Source organism: Oncorhynchus gorbuscha, unplaced genomic scaffold (genome assembly GCF_021184085.1).
Source record: "Oncorhynchus gorbuscha isolate QuinsamMale2020 ecotype Even-year unplaced genomic scaffold, OgorEven_v1.0 Un_scaffold_2236, whole genome shotgun sequence".
Taxonomy (NCBI): Eukaryota; Metazoa; Chordata; class Actinopteri; order Salmoniformes; family Salmonidae; genus Oncorhynchus; species Oncorhynchus gorbuscha.
In genome coordinates, this window is record NW_025746801.1 from 50630 (window position 1) to 71695 (window position 21066).

The following is a 21066-nucleotide window of genomic DNA, read 5'->3' on the forward strand; positions in this document are numbered from 1 at the left end:
CTACATTATCTTGGGAGGGTTTATATAAGTTCTTATTGTGAACTGGCTCTGTTTGGACTCCATCTCCCACTCCAGACTGAGATGGTGTTTTAATAGCAGAAATCTTCTCAGCCTGTCATAATTACACCCATCAAAAGTGATGTCATGGGACTTTAACTGGCTATAAAATATAATTATAACAGAGAGGTGACGAGGATACTGCCAGGCTTAACAATGGGTCTGAAAATGGAAAATTCCCATAGCGGTATCAAGCTAAAATGATGCAGATGGAGGATGTAATATAACAGCAATTCTAATCTATCTAATAAATGGTAAGGACCACTAACTGTCATATCTAAACATCACATTTCTATGAGAGATGTTCTTAACAAGGTGCTCTGGCAAGAATGTGATTCCTCCTGGACCGGTCATGTTCAGAGTACATTAAAAGGTATATTTGACATCTACTATACTGTATATTGAGAAATCAAACAGAGACAACCAGTCAGTTGCAACTCATGTTTATTCAGGAACAGTTCATACCACCACATCACACCTCAATGTTGTTTTGACCTGCCTTCTCTGGGTTGATACAACAGTAAAAAAAAGACATAAAAACTATAAAAAAGATCAATTCAAAATAACATAAATATAATCACCACTTGGATTGCTTGAAATTCCACATCATCACTCAATAAAAAACAACGACCTCCTCACGACCTCTTCCTCAGCTGATTGGGAGAGCAAAAATAAAGCTCTCCTCATCCTCCTCCTCCTCCTCCTAGCCTCATTCTAAAAAGATACAATCCCCTGCCTTGTCTGGGACAGGTAGACAGACCAGAAGCATAGAGAGTGACCCAGGGTTACGCCGGTCTGTCCTCCCCTTGGTGTTAGTTAGTTAGTTAGTTAGTTAGTTACCAAACCAAGGGCTGTCAGTCAGCTAAAGTGTACAGCATTGTGGGGACTCTCTCGGAGTGTTGCGATTTAAACCAGCACAACATTATCTTTCAATGTTATGTTGTTGAATGCAAGGAATGATGGTCTGTTGCTTCAGAACGAGAGCCACATTGTCAGGAAAATAGAAATAAAGCCAGAGGTAAATTACTGTGATTTTAAAGGTTTGTTACTTTTATCATAAACATTTTTTTTTTATGTATTATTGTTCACAAAGCTCATAATTACAATTTCACGACCCAGGCCATGGAAGTTCAGCTTGGTTTTACTTCTTGTGCAAGGGTTACATGTTTTTTAACCATCCAGATGACTTGCTAAAAGGTATGAATAGGAACAGGCATTAAGCTTGAAGCAAATGCAAAGGACGGTTTCTCACAATGTAATCTACAGCCAGGATGGAGTGGAGCGGAGCGCAGGGGGGAAATTAAACATGACAAGCATTTCTACCTTATAATATGCTGTTGCATGTTTGCAAAATAATATTGTAATACCAGATACGTTTTTATCTTCAAGAAAAATAAGAAACAAGACAATCTCTAATGAATATCACTCCTGGTTCAACAACCCAGGGAGGCAGCGAGCAACATCATTCACAAAGCTACGTTACATCAATCATACGTACTCACAATGCCACCTATCAGTTATGGACGTTACTGCATGTTATCGTTACATTGCTAGGGAACTAAATCAGCAGACTAGTACTCAAAAAGGGTGAAAGCCAAACGTGATGGAAGAAAAAGGCCATATTACTTTTCCTAGGTAACAAGCATCAGAACACTGTGGAAATTGGTATCATGAGGTTTATTTAACTATATTATGGATTCAGAGCATTGCCTAAAATGTCAATACACAGTTGACACAATTACTTACGTAGACAATGAGGGACAGTAATACAAATTGATCACCTATATTCTGGTTATGAACATACTCCTGTTATTCCAGAGCATACAAACCCAATCTTTTGGTAAACAAATGTACTTTAAATTCATATTTTGTTCTAGTGACTGACCTGCAATTGCCTAGGAGGAGTAGTACTGAGCTTTTAGAAGCTTAAGCAGGTAGCATTGTGGCTGGTAAGGCATGAGGATTCAGTGTTTTACTCAACTTAACTTGTTTTAACTAATCATGTCTCCGTTGTCTCCCAATGGCTGTAGTCATCTTCTGACTGGTATCTCTCCTGGTTAAACCTCTTAGCTGAGGGATGTGATGTTGGAGCGACCACCAGGAGGAATTACGATGCGGCGTCCGGCTGGCCGGATGGGGACATCCTCTGTGGTGGGGGGACCTAACAGACAAACAGGATTATAGTACTGTCTCTTTAAGCATCAGGATATCCTCTGTGGTGGGGGGACCTAACAGACAAACAGGATTAGAGTACTGTCTCTTTGAGCATCAGGATATTCTCTGTGGTGGGGAGACCTAACAGACAAACAGGATTAGAGTACTGTCTCTTTAAGCATCAGGATGAGGATATCCTCTGTGGTGGGGGGACCTAACAGACAAACAGGATTAGAGTACTGTCTCTTTAAGCATCAGCATGAGGACATCCTCTGTGGTGGGGGGACATAACAGACAAACAGGATTATAGTACTGTCTCTTTAAGCACCAGGATATCTATCCTCTGTGGTGGGGGGACCTAACACACAGGATTAGAGAACTGTCTCTTTAAGCATCAGGATGAGGACATTCTCTGTGGTGGCGGGACCTAACAGACAAACAGCATTATAGTACTGTCTCTTTAAGCACCAGGATATCTATCCTCTGTGGTGGGGGGACCTAACAGACACAGGATTAGAGTACTGTCTCTTTAAGTATCAGGATGAGGATATCCTCTGTGAAGGGGGGACCTAACAGACACAGGATTATAGTACTGTCTCTTTAAGCACCAGGATATCCTCTGTGTTGGGGGGACCTAACAGACAAACAGGATTATAGTACTGTCTCTTTAAACATCAGGATATCCTCTGTGGTGGGGGGACCTAACAGACACAGGATTATAGTACTGTCTCTTTAAGCACCAGGATGAGGATATCCTCTGTGGTGGGAGGACCTAACAGACAAACAGGATTATAGTACTGTCTCTTTAAGCATCAGGATGAGGATATCCTCTGTGGTGGGGGGACCTAACAGACAAACAGGATTAGAGTACTGTCACTTTAAGCATCAGGATATCCTCTTTGGTGGGGGGACATAACAGACAAACAGGATTAGAGTACTGTCTCTTTAAGCATCACGATATCCTCTGTGGTGGGGGGACCTAACAGACAAACAGGATTAGAGTACAGTCTCTTTAAGCACCAGGATATCCTCTGTGGTGGGGAGACCTAACAGACAAACAGGATTATAGTACTGTCTCTTTAAGCATTAGGACATCCTCTGTGGTGGGGGGACCTAACAGACAAACAGGATTATAGTACTGTCTCTTTAAGCATCAGGATATCCTCTGTGGTGGGGGGAACCTAACAGACAAACAGGATTAGAGTACTGTCTCTTTAAGCATCAGGATATCCTCTGTGTTAGGGGGACCTAACAGACAAACAGGATTAGAGTACTGTCTCTTTAAGCATTAGGACATCCTCTGTGGTGGGGGGACCTAACAGACAAACAGGATTATAGTACTGTCTCTTTAAGCATCAGGATATCCTCTGTGTTAGGGGGACCTAACAGACAAACAGGATTAGAGTACAGTCTCTTTAAGCACCAGGATATCCTCTGTGGTGGGGAGACCTAACAGACAAACAGGATTAGAGTACTGTCTCTTTAAGCATTAGGACATCCTCTGTGGTGGGGGGACCTAACAGACAAACAGGATTATAGTACTGTCTCTTTAAGCATCACGATATCCTCTGTGGTGGGGGGACCTAACAGACAAACAGGATTAGAGTACTGTCTCTTTAAGCATCAGGATGAGGATATCCTCTGTGGTGGGGGGACCTAACAGACAAACAGGATTATAGTACTGTCTCTTTAAGCACCAGTATATCTATCCTCTGTGGTGCGGGGACCTAACAGACAAACAGGATTAGAGTACTGTCTCTTTAAGTATCAGGATGAGGATATCCTCTGTGGCATGGGGACATAACAGACACAGGATTATAGTACTGTCTCTTCAAGCTCCAGGATATCCTCTGTGTTGGGGGGACCTAACAGACAAACAGGATTATAGTACTGTCTCTTTAAACATCAGGATATCCTCTGTGGTGGGGGGACCTAACAGACACAGGATTATAGTACTGTCTCTTTAAGCACCAGGATGAGGATATCCTCTGTGGTGGGAGGACCTAACAGACAAACAGGATTATAGTACTGTCTCTTTAAGCATCAGGATGAGGATATCCTCTGTGGTGGGGGGACCTAACAGACAAACAGGATTAGAGTACTGTCACTTTAAGCATCAGGATATCCTCTTTGGTGGGGGGACTTAACAGACAAACAGGATTAGAGTACTGTCTCTTTAAGCATCACGATATCCTCTGTGGTGGGGGGACCTAACAGACAAACAGGATTAGAGTACAGTCTCTTTAAGCACCAGGATATCCTCTGTGGTGGGGAGACCTAACAGACAAACAGGATTATAGTACTGTCTCTTTAAGCATTAGGACATCCTCTGTGGTGGGGGGACCTAACAGACAAACAGGATTATAGTACTGTCTCTTTAAGCATCAGGATATCCTCTGTGGTGGGGGGAACCTAACAGACAAACAGGATTAGAGTACTGTCTCTTTAAGCATTAGGACATCCTCTGTGGTGGGGGGACCTAACAGACAAACAGGATTATAGTACTGTCTCTTTAAGCATCAGGATATCCTCTGTGTTAGGGGGACCTAACAGACAAACAGGATTAGAGTACAGTCTCTTTAAGCACCAGGATATCCTCTGTGGTGGGGAGACCTAACAGACAAACAGGATTAGAGTACTGTCTCTTTAAGCATTAGGACATCCTCTGTGGTGGGGGGACCTAACAGACAAACAGGATTATAGTACTGTCTCTTTAAGCATCACAATATCCTCTGTGGTGGGGGGACCTAACAGACAAACAGGATTAGAGTACTGTCTCTTTAAGCATCAGGATGAGGATATCCTCTGTGGTGGGGGGACCTAACAGACAAACAGGATTATAGTACTGTCTCTTTAAGCACCAGGATATCCTCTGTGGCGGGGGGACCTAACAGACAAACAGGATTAGAGTACTGTCTCTTTAAGTATCAGGATATGTATCGTCTGTGGTGGGGGGACCTAACAGACACAGGATTAGAGTACTGTCTCTTTAAGTATCAGGATGAGGATATCCTCTGTGGCATGGGGACATAACAGACACAGGATTATAGTACTGTCTCTTCAAGCTCCAGGATATCCTCTGTGGCGGGGGGACCTAACAGACACAGGATTATAGTACTGTCTCTTCAAGCTCCAGGATATCCTCTGTGGTGGGGGGACCTAACAGACACAGGATTAGAGTACTGTCTCTTTAAGCATCAGGATGAGGACATTCTCTGTGGTGGGGGACCTAACAGACAAACAGCATTATAGTACTGTCTCTTTAAGCACCAGGATATCTATCCTCTGTGGTGGGGGGACCTAACAGACACAGGATTAGAGAACTGTCTCTTTAAGCATCAGGATGAGAACATTCTCTGTGGTGGGGGGACCTAACAGACAAACAGCATTATAGTACTGTCTCTTTAAGCACCAGGATATCTATCCTCTGTGGTGGGGGGACCTAACAGACACAGGATTAGAGTACTGTCTCTTTAAGTATCAGGATGAGGATATCCTCTGTGGCGTGGGGACCTAACAGACAAACAGGATTAGAGTACTGTCTCTTTAAGCACCGGATGAGGATATCCTCTGTGGTGGGGGGACCTAACAGACAAACAGGATTAGAGTACTGTCTCTTTAAGCATCAGGATGAGGATATCCTCTGTGGTGGGGAGACCTAACAGACAAACAGGATTAGAGTACTGTCTCTTTAAGCATCAGGATGAGGATATCCTCTGTGGTGGGGAGACCTAACAGACAAACAGGATTAGTGTACTGTCTCTTTAAGCATCAGGATATCCTCTGTGGTGGGGGGACCTAACAGACAAACAGGATTAGAGTACTGTCTCTTTGAGCATCAGGATATCCTCTGTGGTGGGGAGACGTAACAGACAAACAGGATTAGAGTACTGTCTCTTTAAGCATCAGGATGAGGATATCCTCTGTGGTGGGGGGACCTAACAGACAAACAGGATTAGTGTACTGTCTCTTTAAGCATCAGGATGAGGATATACACTGTGGTGGGGGGACCTAACAGACACAGGATTATAGTACTGTCTCTTTAAGCACCAGGATATCCTCTGTGGTGCGGGGACCTAACAGACAAACAGGATTAGAGTACTGTCTCTTTAAGCATCAGGATGAGGATATCCTCTGTGGCGGGGGGACCTAACAGACAAACAGGATTAGTGTACTGTGTCTTTAAGCACCAGGATATGTATCGTCTGTGGTGGGGGGACCTAACAGACACAGGATTAGAGTACTGTCTCTTTAAGTATCAGGATGAGGATATCCTCTGTGGCGTGGGGACATAACAGACACAGGATTATAGTACTGTCTCTTCAAGCTCCAGGATATCCTCTGTGGCGGGGGGACCTAACAGACACAGGATTATAGTACTATCTCTTCAAGCTCCAGGATATCCTCTGTGGTGGGGGGACCTAACAGACACAGGATTAGAGTACTGTCTCTTTAAGCATCAGGATGAGGACATTCTCTGTGGTGGGGGGACCTAACAGACAAACAGCATTATAGTACTGTCTCTTTAAGCACCAGGATATCTATCCTCTGTGGTGGGGGGACCTAACAGACACAGGATTAGAGAACTGTCTCTTTAAGCATCAGGATGAGGACATTCTCTGTGGTGGGGGACCTAACAGACAAACAGCATTATAGTACTGTCTCTTTAAGCACCAGGATATCTATCCTCTGTGGTGGGGGGACCTAACAGACACAGGATTAGAGTACTGTCTCTTTAAGTATCAGGATGAGGATATCCTCTGTGGCGTGGGGACATAACAGACACAGGATTATAGTACTGTCTCTTCAAGCTCCAGGATATCCTCTGTGGTGGGGGGACCTAACAGACACAGGATTAGAGTACTGTCTCTTTAAGCATCAGGATGAGGACATTCTCTGTGGTGGGGGGACCTAACAGACAAACAGCATTATAGTACTGTCTCTTTAAGCACCAGGATATCTATCCTCTGTGGTGGGGGGACCTAACAGACACAGGATTAGAGAACTGTCTCTTTAAGCATCAGGATGAGGACATTCTCTGTGGTGGGGGGACCTAACAGACAAACAGCATTATAGTACTGTCTCTTTAAGCACCAGGATATCTATCCTCTGTGGTGGGGGGACCTAACAGACACAGGATTAGAGTACTGTCTCTTTAAGTATCAGGATGAGGATATCCTCTGTGGCGTGGGGACCTAACAGACAAACAGGATTAGAGTACTGTCTCTTTAAGCACCGGATGAGGATATCCTCTGTGGTGGGAGGACCTAACAGACAAACAGGATTAGAGTACTGTCTCTTTAAGCACCGGATGAGGATATCCTCTGTGGCGTGGGGACCTAACAGACAAACAGGATTAGAGTACTGTCTCTTTAAGCACCGGATGAGGATATCCTCTGTGGTGGGGGGACCTAACAGACACAGGATTAGAGTACTGTCTCTTTAAGCACCGGATGAGGATATCCTCTGTGGTGGGGAGACCTAACAGACAAACAGGATTAGTGTACTGTCTCTTTAAGCATCAGGATGAGGATATCCTCTGTGGTGGGGAGACCTAACAGACAAACAGGATTAGAGTACTGTCTCTTTAAGCATCAGGACATTCTCTGTGGTGGCGGGACCTAACAGACAAACAGCATTATAGTACTGTCTCTTTAAGCACCAGGATATCTATCCTCTGTGGTGGGGGGACCTAACAGACACAGGATTAGAGTACTGTCTCTTTAAGTATCAGGATGAGGATATCCTCTGTGAAGGGGGGACCTAACAGACACAGGATTATAGTACTGTCTCTTTAAGCACCAGGATATCCTCTGTGTTGGGGGGACCTAACAGACAAACAGGATTATAGTACTGTCTCTTTAAACATCAGGATATCCTCTGTGGTGGGGGGACCTAACAGACACAGGATTATAGTACTGTCTCTTTAAGCACCAGGATGAGGATATCCTCTGTGGTGGGAGGACCTAACAGACAAACAGGATTATAGTACTGTCTCTTTAAGCATCAGGATGAGGATATCCTCTGTGGTGGGGGGACCTAACAGACAAACAGGATTAGAGTACTGTCACTTTAAGCATCAGGATATCCTCTTTGGTGGGGGGACATAACAGACAAACAGGATTAGAGTACTGTCTCTTTAAGCATCACGATATCCTCTGTGGTGGGGGGACCTAACAGACAAACAGGATTAGAGTACAGTCTCTTTAAGCACCAGGATATCCTCTGTGGTGGGGAGACCTAACAGACAAACAGGATTATAGTACTGTCTCTTTAAGCATTAGGACATTCTCTGTGGTGGCGGGACCTAACAGACAAACAGCATTATAGTACTGTCTCTTTAAGCACCAGGATATCTATCCTCTGTGGTGGGGGGACCTAACAGACACAGGATTAGAGTACTGTCTCTTTAAGTATCAGGATGAGGATATCCTCTGTGAAGGGGGGACCTAACAGACACAGGATTATAGTACTGTCTCTTTAAGCACCAGGATATCCTCTGTGTTGGGGGGACCTAACAGACAAACAGGATTATAGTACTGTCTCTTTAAACATCAGGATATCCTCTGTGGTGGGGGGACCTAACAGACACAGGATTATAGTACTGTCTCTTTAAGCACCAGGATGAGGATATCCTCTGTGGTGGGAGGACCTAACAGACAAACAGGATTATAGTACTGTCTCTTTAAGCATCAGGATGAGGATATCCTCTGTGGTGGGGGACCTAACAGACAAACAGGATTAGAGTACTGTCACTTTAAGCATCAGGATATCCTCTTTGGTGGGGGACATAACAGACAAACAGGATTAGAGTACTGTCTCTTTAAGCATCACGATATCCTCTGTGGTGGGGGACCTAACAGACAAACAGGATTAGAGTACAGTCTCTTTAAGCACCAGGATATCCTCTGTGGTGGGGAGACCTAACAGACAAACAGGATTATAGTACTGTCTCTTTAAGCATTAGGACATCCTCTGTGGTGGGGGACCTAACAGACAAACAGGATTATAGTACTGTCTCTTTAAGCATCAGGATATCCTCTGTGGTGGGGGAACCTAACAGACAAACAGGATTAGAGTACTGTCTCTTTAAGCATCAGGATATCCTCTGTGTTAGGGGGACCTAACAGACAAACAGGATTAGAGTACTGTCTCTTTAAGCATTAGGACATCCTCTGTGGTGGGGGACCTAACAGACAAACAGGATTATAGTACTGTCTCTTTAAGCATCAGGATATCCTCTGTGTTAGGGGGACCTAACAGACAAACAGGATTAGAGTACAGTCTCTTTAAGCACCAGGATATCCTCTGTGGTGGGGAGACCTAACAGACAAACAGGATTAGAGTACTGTCTCTTTAAGCATTAGGACATCCTCTGTGGTGGGGGGACCTAACAGACAAACAGGATTATAGTACTGTCTCTTTAAGCATCACGATATCCTCTGTGGTGGGGGGACCTAACAGACAAACAGGATTAGAGTACTGTCTCTTTAAGCATCAGGATGAGGATATCCTCTGTGGTGGGGGGACCTAACAGACAAACAGGATTATAGTACTGTCTCTTTAAGCACCAGTATATCTATCCTCTGTGGTGCGGGGACCTAACAGACAAACAGGATTAGAGTACTGTCTCTTTAAGTATCAGGATGAGGATATCCTCTGTGGCATGGGGACATAACAGACACAGGATTATAGTACTGTCTCTTCAAGCTCCAGGATATCCTCTGTGTTGGGGGGACCTAACAGACAAACAGGATTATAGTACTGTCTCTTTAAACATCAGGATATCCTCTGTGGTGGGGGGACCTAACAGACACAGGATTATAGTACTGTCTCTTTAAGCACCAGGATGAGGATATCCTCTGTGGTGGGAGGACCTAACAGACAAACAGGATTATAGTACTGTCTCTTTAAGCATCAGGATGAGGATATCCTCTGTGTGGTGGGGGACCTAACAGACAAACAGGATTAGAGTACTGTCACTTTAAGCATCAGGATATCCTCTTTGGTGGGGGGACTTAACAGACAAACAGGATTAGAGTACTGTCTCTTTAAGCATCACGATATCCTCTGTGGTGGGGGGACCTAACAGACAAACAGGATTAGAGTACAGTCTCTTTAAGCACCAGGATATCCTCTGTGGTGGGGAGACCTAACAGACAAACAGGATTATAGTACTGTCTCTTTAAGCATTAGGACATCCTCTGTGGTGGGGGGACCTAACAGACAAACAGGATTATAGTACTGTCTCTTTAAGCATCAGGATATCCTCTGTGGTGGGGGGAACCTAACAGACAAACAGGATTAGAGTACTGTCTCTTTAAGCATTAGGACATCCTCTGTGGTGGGGGGACCTAACAGACAAACAGGATTATAGTACTGTCTCTTTAAGCATCAGGATATCCTCTGTGTTAGGGGGACCTAACAGACAAACAGGATTAGAGTACAGTCTCTTTAAGCACCAGGATATCCTCTGTGGTGGGGAGACCTAACAGACAAACAGGATTAGAGTACTGTCTCTTTAAGCATTAGGACATCCTCTGTGGTGGGGGGACCTAACAGACAAACAGGATTATAGTACTGTCTCTTTAAGCATCACAATATCCTCTGTGGTGGGGGGACCTAACAGACAAACAGGATTAGAGTACTGTCTCTTTAAGCATCAGGATGAGGATATCCTCTGTGGTGGGGGGACCTAACAGACAAACAGGATTATAGTACTGTCTCTTTAAGCACCAGTATATCTATCCTCTGTGGTGCGGGGACCTAACAGACAAACAGGATTAGAGTACTGTCTCTTTAAGTATCAGGATATGTATCGTCTGTGGTGGGGGGACCTAACAGACACAGGATTAGAGTACTGTCTCTTTAAGTATCAGGATGAGGATATCCTCTGTGGCATGGGGACATAACAGACACAGGATTATAGTACTGTCTCTTCAAGCTCCAGGATATCCTCTGTGGCGGGGGGACCTAACAGACACAGGATTATAGTACTGTCTCTTCAAGCTCCAGGATATCCTCTGTGGTGGGGGGACCTAACAGACACAGGATTAGAGTACTGTCTCTTTAAGCATCAGGATGAGGACATTCTCTGTGGTGGGGGGACCTAACAGACAAACAGCATTATAGTACTGTCTCTTTAAGCACCAGGATATCTATCCTCTGTGGTGGGGGGACCTAACAGACACAGGATTAGAGTACTGTCTCTTTAAGTATCAGGATGAGGATATCCTCTGTGGCGTGGGGACCTAACAGACAAACAGGATTAGAGTACTGTCTCTTTAAGCACCGGATGAGGATATCCTCTGTGGTGGGGGGACCTAACAGACAAACAGGATTAGAGTACTGTCTCTTTAAGCATCAGGATGAGGATATCCTCTGTGGTGGGGAGACCTAACAGACAAACAGGATTAGAGTACTGTCTCTTTAAGCATCAGGATGAGGATATCCTCTGTGGTGGGGAGACCTAACAGACAAACAGGATTAGTGTACTGTCTCTTTAAGCATCAGGATATCCTCTGTGGTGGGGGGACCTAACAGACAAACAGGATTAGAGTACTGTCTCTTTGAGCATCAGGATATCCTCTGTGGTGGGGAGACGTAACAGACAAACAGGATTAGAGTACTGTCTCTTTAAGCATCAGGATGAGGATATCCTCTGTGGTGGGGGGACCTAACAGACAAACAGGATTAGTGTACTGTCTCTTTAAGCATCAGGATGAGGATATACACTGTGGTGGGGGGACCTAACAGACACAGGATTATAGTACTGTCTCTTTAAGCACCAGGATATCCTCTGTGGTGCGGGGACCTAACAGACAAACAGGATTAGAGTACTGTCTCTTTAAGCATCAGGATGAGGATATCCTCTGTGGCGGGGGGACCTAACAGACAAACAGGATTAGTGTACTGTGTCTTTAAGCACCAGGATATGTATCGTCTGTGGTGGGGGGACCTAACAGACACAGGATTAGAGTACTGTCTCTTTAAGTATCAGGATGAGGATATCCTCTGTGGCGTGGGGACATAACAGACACAGGATTATAGTACTGTCTCTTCAAGCTCCAGGATATCCTCTGTGGCGGGGGGACCTAACAGACACAGGATTATAGTACTATCTCTTCAAGCTCCAGGATATCCTCTGTGGTGGGGGGACCTAACAGACACAGGATTAGAGTACTGTCTCTTTAAGCATCAGGATGAGGACATTCTCTGTGGTGGGGGGACCTAACAGACAAACAGCATTATAGTACTGTCTCTTTAAGCACCAGGATATCTATCCTCTGTGGTGGGGGGACCTAACAGACACAGGATTAGAGTACTGTCTCTTTAAGTATCAGGATGAGGATATCCTCTGTGGCGTGGGGACATAACAGACACAGGATTATAGTACTGTCTCTTCAAGCTCCAGGATATCCTCTGTGGTGGGGGGACCTAACAGACACAGGATTAGAGTACTGTCTCTTTAAGCATCAGGATGAGGACATTCTCTGTGGTGGGGGGACCTAACAGACAAACAGCATTATAGTACTGTCTCTTTAAGCACCAGGATATCTATCCTCTGTGGTGGGGGACCTAACAGACACAGGATTAGAGAACTGTCTCTTTAAGCATCAGGATGAGGACATTCTCTGTGGTGGGGGGACCTAACAGACAAACAGCATTATAGTACTGTCTCTTTAAGCACCAGGATATCTATCCTCTGTGGTGGGGGGACCTAACAGACACAGGATTAGAGTACTGTCTCTTTAAGTATCAGGATGAGGATATCCTCTGTGGCGTGGGGACCTAACAGACAAACAGGATTAGAGTACTGTCTCTTTAAGCACCGGATGAGGATATCCTCTGTGGTGGGAGGACCTAACAGACAAACAGGATTAGAGTACTGTCTCTTTAAGCACCGGATGAGGATATCCTCTGTGGCGTGGGGACCTAACAGACAAACAGGATTAGAGTACTGTCTCTTTAAGCACCGGATGAGGATATCCTCTGTGGTGGGGGGACCTAACAGACACAGGATTAGAGTACTGTCTCTTTAAGCACCGGATGAGGATATCCTCTGTGGTGGGGAGACCTAACAGACAAACAGGATTAGTGTACTGTCTCTTTAAGCATCAGGATGAGGATATCCTCTGTGGTGGGGAGACCTAACAGACAAACAGGATTAGAGTACTGTCTCTTTAAGCATCAGGACATCCTCTGTGGTGGGGAGACCTAACAGACAAACAGGATTATAGTACTGTCTCTTTAAGCATCAGGATATCCTCTGTGGTGGGGGGACCTAACAGACAAACAGGATTAGAGTACTGTCTCTTTAAGCATCAGGACATCCTCTGTGGTGGGGAGACCTAACAGACAAACAGGATTATAGTACTGTCTCTTTAAGCATCAGGATATCCTCTGTGGTGGGGGACCTAACAGACAAACAGGATTAGAGTACTGTCTCTTTAAGCATCAGGACATCCTCTGTGGTGGGGAGACCTAACAGACAAACAGGATTATAGTACTGTCTCTTTAAGCATCAGGACATCCTCTGTGGTGGGGAGACCTAACAGACAAACAGGATTATAGTACTGTCTCTTTAAGCATCAGGATATCCTCTGTGGTGGGGGACCTAACAGACAAACAGGATTAGAGTACTGTCTCTTTAAGCATCAGGACATCCTCTGTGGTGGGGAGACCTAACAGACAAACAGGATTATAGTACTGTCTCTTTAAGCATCAGGATATCCTCTGTGGTGGGGGGACCTAACAGACAAACAGGATTAGAGTACTGTCTCTTTAAGCATCAGGACATCCTCTGTGGTGGGGAGACCTAACAGACAAACAGGATTATAGTACTGTCTCTTTAAGCATCAGGACATCCTCTGTGGTGGGGAGACCTAACAGACAAACAGGATTATAGTACTGTCTCTTTAAGCATCAGGATATCCTCTGTGGTGGGGGGACCTAACAGACAAACAGGATTAGAGTACTGTCTCTTTAAGCATCAGGACATCCTCTGTGGTGGGGAGACCTAACAGACAAACAGGATTATAGTACTGTCTCTTTAAGCATCAGGATATCCTCTGTGGTGGGGGGACCTAACAGACAAACAGGATTAGAGTACTGTCTCTTTAAGCATCAGGACATCCTCTGTGGTGGGGAGACCTAACAGACAAACAGGATTATAGTACTGTCTCTTTAAGCATCAGGATATGCTCTGTGGTGGGGGGACCTAACAGACAAACAGGATTAGAGTACTGTCTCTTTAAGCATCAGGATGAGGATATCCTCTGTGGTGGGGGGACCTAACAGACAAACAGGATTAGAGTACCGTCTCTTTAAGCATCAGGATGAGGATATCCTCTCTGTCTCTCTGGAAGGGATGTCAATAGATGGACTAACCCCCACTAGACTACAGCAATGGGGGAAACGTTTCCAATGCAGGTCACCCTCCACCTCCTGCATCAGTACATCACACATCAATTGTTCCAGTAAAAACCATTGTTTACTTGGTTCCTCCCTGAAAGGTTGTACCTAGTGGTATGAGGTTGCAGATGTATACAATCGCCATGCGTCACTCAATACTCAACTAGTCTCTGCTATTGGTTATGTGAATAATGTAACTTTAGCTAAATCAATGATCATGAGCCTCATTCAACCTGCTCAGTAGACAGAGCTTCATTAGGCAGGCAACGGCTAAGAAAGTGAGATGCAAGATGTCTGGACTGAAATCTTAGAACATATATTGACTTAAGATGCATAAAGATATTATGAGAGAGAGAGAGAGAGAGAGAGAGAGAGAGAGAGAGAGAGAGAGAGAGAGAGAGAGAGAGAGAGAGAGAGAGAGAGAGACAAGATAAAACGGTGTGAAGCTGAAATCAATCAAATCAATGTTGTGACAAAAAGTTAAGAAATAACTAAAAGACTTGTGAAACATAAAGAGCAATGTCTGGAAGTACCAGGACGGCTGAGGGACAACAGTACTGTGCTGTGAGCATTAGTTACCACAAACAAATTATGAAATTAAGGCTTAAAATATGATTATGGTAAAATGTCAAATTACACCTGAATGTTATTGTAACTAACACAGACGAATGGCAAAGTCAACCATGGAAACATACTATATCATGTGTGAAGTGCATTGGAAAATGTCATTGCTGACTGTCGAGTGTGTGTGTGTGTGTGTGTGTGTGTGTGTGTGTGTGTGTGTGTGTGTGTGTGTGTGTGTGTGTGTGTGTGTGTGTGTGTGTGTGTGTGTGTGTGTGTGTGTGTGTGTGTGTGTGTGTGTGTGTGTGTGTGTGTGTGTGTGTGTGTGTGTGTGTGTGTCAGGTTCCTGGCACTTCCTATGACAGCCAGGGATGGGGAAGCGGATGGGTAAATTAAAAGGTAGCTGAAGCTCACCACGCTGTGCAGGTTTACCTGCTAAACTAAAGCCAGAGTGGTGCAGGTTCCTCACAGGCTGCTTGGTGGGGGAGGTACGGGCAGACGCTGAGGGGGTACCGCCACGAGACAAGGGCGAGAAGTCAGACACAGGACCGTCATACATTCCCCTGGGCACTGCCCGCAGGACTGCCAACTGAGAGAGAGGGAGACAGGGGTGATAAAGGGAGAGAGAGGGAGAGAGAAGGAGAAATATGGAGAAAGAAAGAAAAGAGAAAGAGAGAAAGATGATCGTTTATGTTGGTAACTTTATAACAGTTCTCCATGACAATGCTTGTTTAGAATTAGATTCATGGGGGCGTTTGTAGAATTCTTTGTGCCAATGCATATTTCACCCAGTGTTTTCCTAAGGAAAGCACTACCAGATTTACTGACAGACTCCGTTCTTATTGGACATGCTGTGCTAGGATCATGTGACTAAGGAATCCCTGGAAGCTGAGCTAGGAGCATCAGAATATATTTAATGCCACCAAGATCAACATTGCATTAATACATAGGTCTCACCAAAGAAACATCTCTATAGTCTGGGCAAAAAGAGAATGATGGCAGAATTGGAGGGTAGCCGTTTCAAGTTGAACACAACTCGTTTAATATAACCCACTTAAAATAGCACACTGTTGTTCCTGTTGAGTATCCACCAACACCAGCAATATGAGCAACCCCATGGACACATCATATCCCTTCAAAACCATTACACATGGCTACAACAGGCACTCCCTGGCAGTCAGTTGTTTCAGTGTGTAACCCACAGCCAACAGCCGAAGCCCCTGACATGAATCCTCAAGTCTGACATGACATTTATCTCCCACACATCCCACCCCCACCTCCCATTCCCCATCCCCTCCTTCCAACCCCCATCCCCCATCCCCTTGCTCCAACCTCCATTCCCCATACCCTCCTTCCATCCCCCATCCCCTCCTTCCATCCCCCATCCCCTCCTTCCATCCCCCCATCCCCTCCTTCCATCCCCCCATCCCCCATACTCTCCTTCCATCCCCCATCCCCTCCTTCCATCCCCCATCCCCTCCTTCCATCACCCCATCCCCTCCTTCCATCCCCCCATCCCCTCCTTCTATCCCCCATCCCCTCCTTCCATCCCCCCCCATCCCCTCCTTCCATCCCCCCATCCTCTCGCTCCAACCCCCATTCCCCATCCCCTCCTTCCAACCCCCATCCCCTCACTCCAACCCCCATTCTCCATCACCTACATCACATGTCTTCCTCCTGGATATGATCAGATCACCCATAGAGGTAGTTAGGACACCATTACAGCCTTTTCTGACAATTCCCATCTGCATTACACACCCTGTTAGCTATATTTATCTTGTGCCTTCCATGACAGACAGACAGACAGACAGTGCCACTGCCACCAGAGAGGACAGATGCCCTTTGTGTACAGTTCAGTAGGTGTGATAAACAGCTAAGCAATCTGAATGTAATCTGCCTCCATTGAACATACTTTGGATTACCATTCAGGTATGTAATGTACATTGAGATTGATGGTAAATTTGATTATGCGTGGCATGGGCTGAGCCACAGCAGTGTGCATTAGTGTAAAGCTAAGCTGTCTTTAATGGAAAGCTGCAGTGACATTGTCCATGTTTGTGGGTGCTGGATGGCTGATCTCAGCTCTGCATCAGATTAGTGCTGATTAATCCCTAACCACTGAGAAAACACGTCTAGATGTCCCCAACTCACTGACCTTTTATTATGTTGTATTATTTGTTTTGTCATTTAGCAGACGCTCTTATCCAAATCGACTTACAGAAGCAATTCAGGTTAAGTGCCTTGCTCAAGGGCACATCGAAAGATTATTCACCTAGTCGGATCTTGGAATCGAACGAGCAACCTTTCGGTTACGGGCCGAACGCTCGTAACTGCTAGACTTACCTTCCGCCTCACAGCCCTCACAGTCCTTGGCTCAGTGTCACATACTAACGCTGTCCCGTCACAAAACAATCCATATAAAACGTATTCTAAGACAGAACTGAAGCGTTAGGAATACAATATGTTCATTGGAAATACTTTTATATTGTTACATAATTGTATAAATGGGAGACAGTTACTCAGAGTCCAGAGATAGTTACTCAGATGTTGACTAGACAGTAAGGTGAGAGAGGCGAGCATCTTTTACCTGCTTCCTGGCCTTGACACGCTTGTAAGCAAAGTCCGGGAAGGGGGTGCAGGGGATGAAGCGGCCAACCCCGGAGGTGGCGTGCAGGTTCCCATCCTCCAGCACCAGCTTCCCCTGGCAGATCACCACCGAGGGGGCACCACGGAGCTCCATGCCCTCAAACACATTGTACTCAGCAGCCTGGAATACACACAAGCATAGACATGACTACAGGTACACGTGCAAACACAGCATCAAACACACACACAGTCAAACACACACACAGTGAAACACACAGTCAAACACACGCAGAGTCAAACACACAGTCAAACACATGCAGAGTCAAACACACAGTCAAACCCACGTAGAGTCAAACACATGCAGAGTCAAACACACAGTCAAACACACGCAGAGTCAAACACACACACAGTCAGACACAGGCAGTCAAACACACAGTCAAACACACGCAGAGTCAAACACACACACAGTCAAACACACGCAGTCAAACACATAGTCAAACACACGCAAAGTCAAACACACACACAGTCAAACACACGCAGAGTCAAACACACGCAGAGTCAAACACACGCAGAGTCAAACACACAAACAGTCAAACACACACAGAGTCAAACACACGCAGAGTCAAACACACAGTCAACGCACGCAGTCAAACACACACACAGTCAAACACACGCAGAGTCAAACACACAGTCAAACACACGCAGAGTCAAACACACAGTCAAACACACGCAGAGTCAAACACATGCAGAGTCAAACACACACAGTCAAACACACACAGTCAAACACACGCAGAGTCAAACACACACAGTCAAACACACGCAGAGTCAAACACACAGTCAAACACACGCAGAGTCAAACACACACAGTCAAACACACGCAGAGTCAAACACACACAGTCAAACACACGCAGAGTCAAACACACGCAGAGTCAAACACATGCAGAGTCAAACACACAGTCAAACACACGCAGAGTCAAACACACGCAGTCAAACACACGCAGTCAAACACACGCAGTCAAACACACGCAGAGTCAAACACACGCAGAGTCAAACACACGCACAGTCAAACACACGCAGAGTCAAACACACACAGTCAAACACACACAGTCAAACACACACAGTCAAACACGCACAGTCAAACACACGCAGAGTCAAACACACACAGTCAAACACACACAGTCAAACACACGCAGAGTCAAACACACAGTCAAACACACGCAGAGTCAAACACATGCAGAGTCAAACACACAGTCAAACACACGCAGAGTCAAACACACGCAGTCAAACACACGCAGTCAAACACACGCAGAGTCAAACACACAGTCAAACACACGCAGAGTCAAACACACGCACAGTCAAACACACGCAGAGTCAAACACACACAGTCAAACACACACAGTCAAACACACAGTCAAACACGCACAGTCAAACACACACAGTCAAACACACGCAGAGTCAAACACACACAGTCAAACACACGCAGAGTCAAACACACACAGAGTCAAACACACACAGCATCAAACACACACACAGTCAAACACACACACAGTGAAACACACAGTCAAACACACGCAGAGTCAAACACACAGTCAAACACACGCAGAGTCAAACACACAGTCAAACCCACGTAGAGTCAAACACATGCAGAGTCAAACACACAGTCAAACACACGCAGAGTCAAACACACACACAGTCAAACACACACACAGTCAAACACACGCAGTCAAACACACAGTCAAACACACGCAGAGTCAAACACACACACAGTCAAACACACGCAGTCAAACACACAGTCAAACACACGCAAAGTCAAACACACACACAGTCAAACACACGCAGAGTCAAACACACACAGAGTCAAACACACAAACAGTCAAACACACACAGAGTCAAACACACGCAGAGTCAAACACACAGTCAACGCACGCAGTCAAACACACACACAGTCAAACACACGCAGAGTCAAACACACAGTCAAACACACGCAGAGTCAAACACACAGTCAAACACACGCAGAGTCAAACACATGCAGAGTCAAACACACACAGTCAAACACACGCAGAGTCAAACACATGCAGAGTCAAACACACAGTCAAACACACGCAGAGTCAAACACACGCAGTCAAACACACGCAGTCAAACACACGCAGTCAAACACACGCAGTCAAACACACGCAGTCAAACACACGCAGAGTCAAACACACAGTCAAACACACGCAGAGTCAAACACACGCACAGTCAAACACACGCAGAGTCAAACACACACAGTCAAACACACGCAGTCAAACACACGCAGAGTCAAACACACAGTCAAACACACGCAGAGTCAAACACACGCACAGTCAAACACACGCAGAGTCAAACACACACAGTAAAACACACACAGTCAAACACACAGTCAAACACGCACAGTCAAACACACACAGTCAAACACACGCAGAGTCAAACACACGCAGAGTCAAACACACACAGTCAAACACACACAGTCAAACACACGCAGTCAAACACACGCAGAGTCAAACACACAGTCAAACACACGCAGAGTCAAACACACGCAGAGTCAAACACACGCAGAATCAAACACACGCAGAGTCAAACACACGCAGAGTCAAACACACGCAGAGTCAAACACACAGTCAAACACACGCAGAGTCAAACACACAGTCAAACACACGCAGAGTCAAACACATGCAGTCAAACACACACACAGTCAAACACACGCAGAGTCAAACACAAGCAGAGTCAAACACAAGCAGAGTCAAACACACAGTCAAACACACGCAGAGTCAAATACACGCAGAGTCAAACACACGCAGAGTCAAACACACACAGAGTCAAACACACACACAGTCAAACACACAGTCAAACACACGCAGAGTCAAACACACGCAGAGTCAAACACACAGTCAAACACACGCAGAGTCAAACACACGCAGAGTCAAACACACAGTCAAACACACGCAGAGTCAAACACACGCAGAGTCAAACACACAGTCAAACACACGCAGAGTCAAACACACGCAGAGTCAAACACACGCAGAGTCAAACACACACAGAGTCAAACACACAGTCAAACACACGCAGAGTCAAACACACGCAGAGTCAAACACACAGTCAAACACACGCAGAGTCAAACACACAGTCAAACACACGCAGAGTCAAACACACGCAGAGTCAAACACACAGTCAAACACACGCAGAGTCAAACACACAGTCAAACACACGCAGAGTCAAACACACAGTCAAACACACGCAGAGTCAAACACACACAGTCAAACACACACAGTCAAACAC

General features: G+C 45.4%; 1 protein-coding gene across 1 annotated transcript; it reads right to left on the reverse strand.

The window, feature by feature from the left end:
* Positions 1 to 484: 484 nt before the first annotated feature.
* Positions 485 to 17980, reverse strand: LOC124025385 (dihydropyrimidinase-related protein 3-like). Its single transcript, XM_046338872.1, has 3 exons — positions 17774 to 17980; positions 15619 to 15775; positions 485 to 2218 (listed from the first exon to the last, which is right to left on the reverse strand). Exons 1-3 carry the CDS (start codon positions 17924 to 17926, stop codon positions 2124 to 2126), a joined length of 405 nt encoding a protein of 134 aa, XP_046194828.1. The 5' UTR covers positions 17927 to 17980; the 3' UTR covers positions 485 to 2123.
* Positions 17981 to 21066: the final 3086 nt, after the last annotated feature.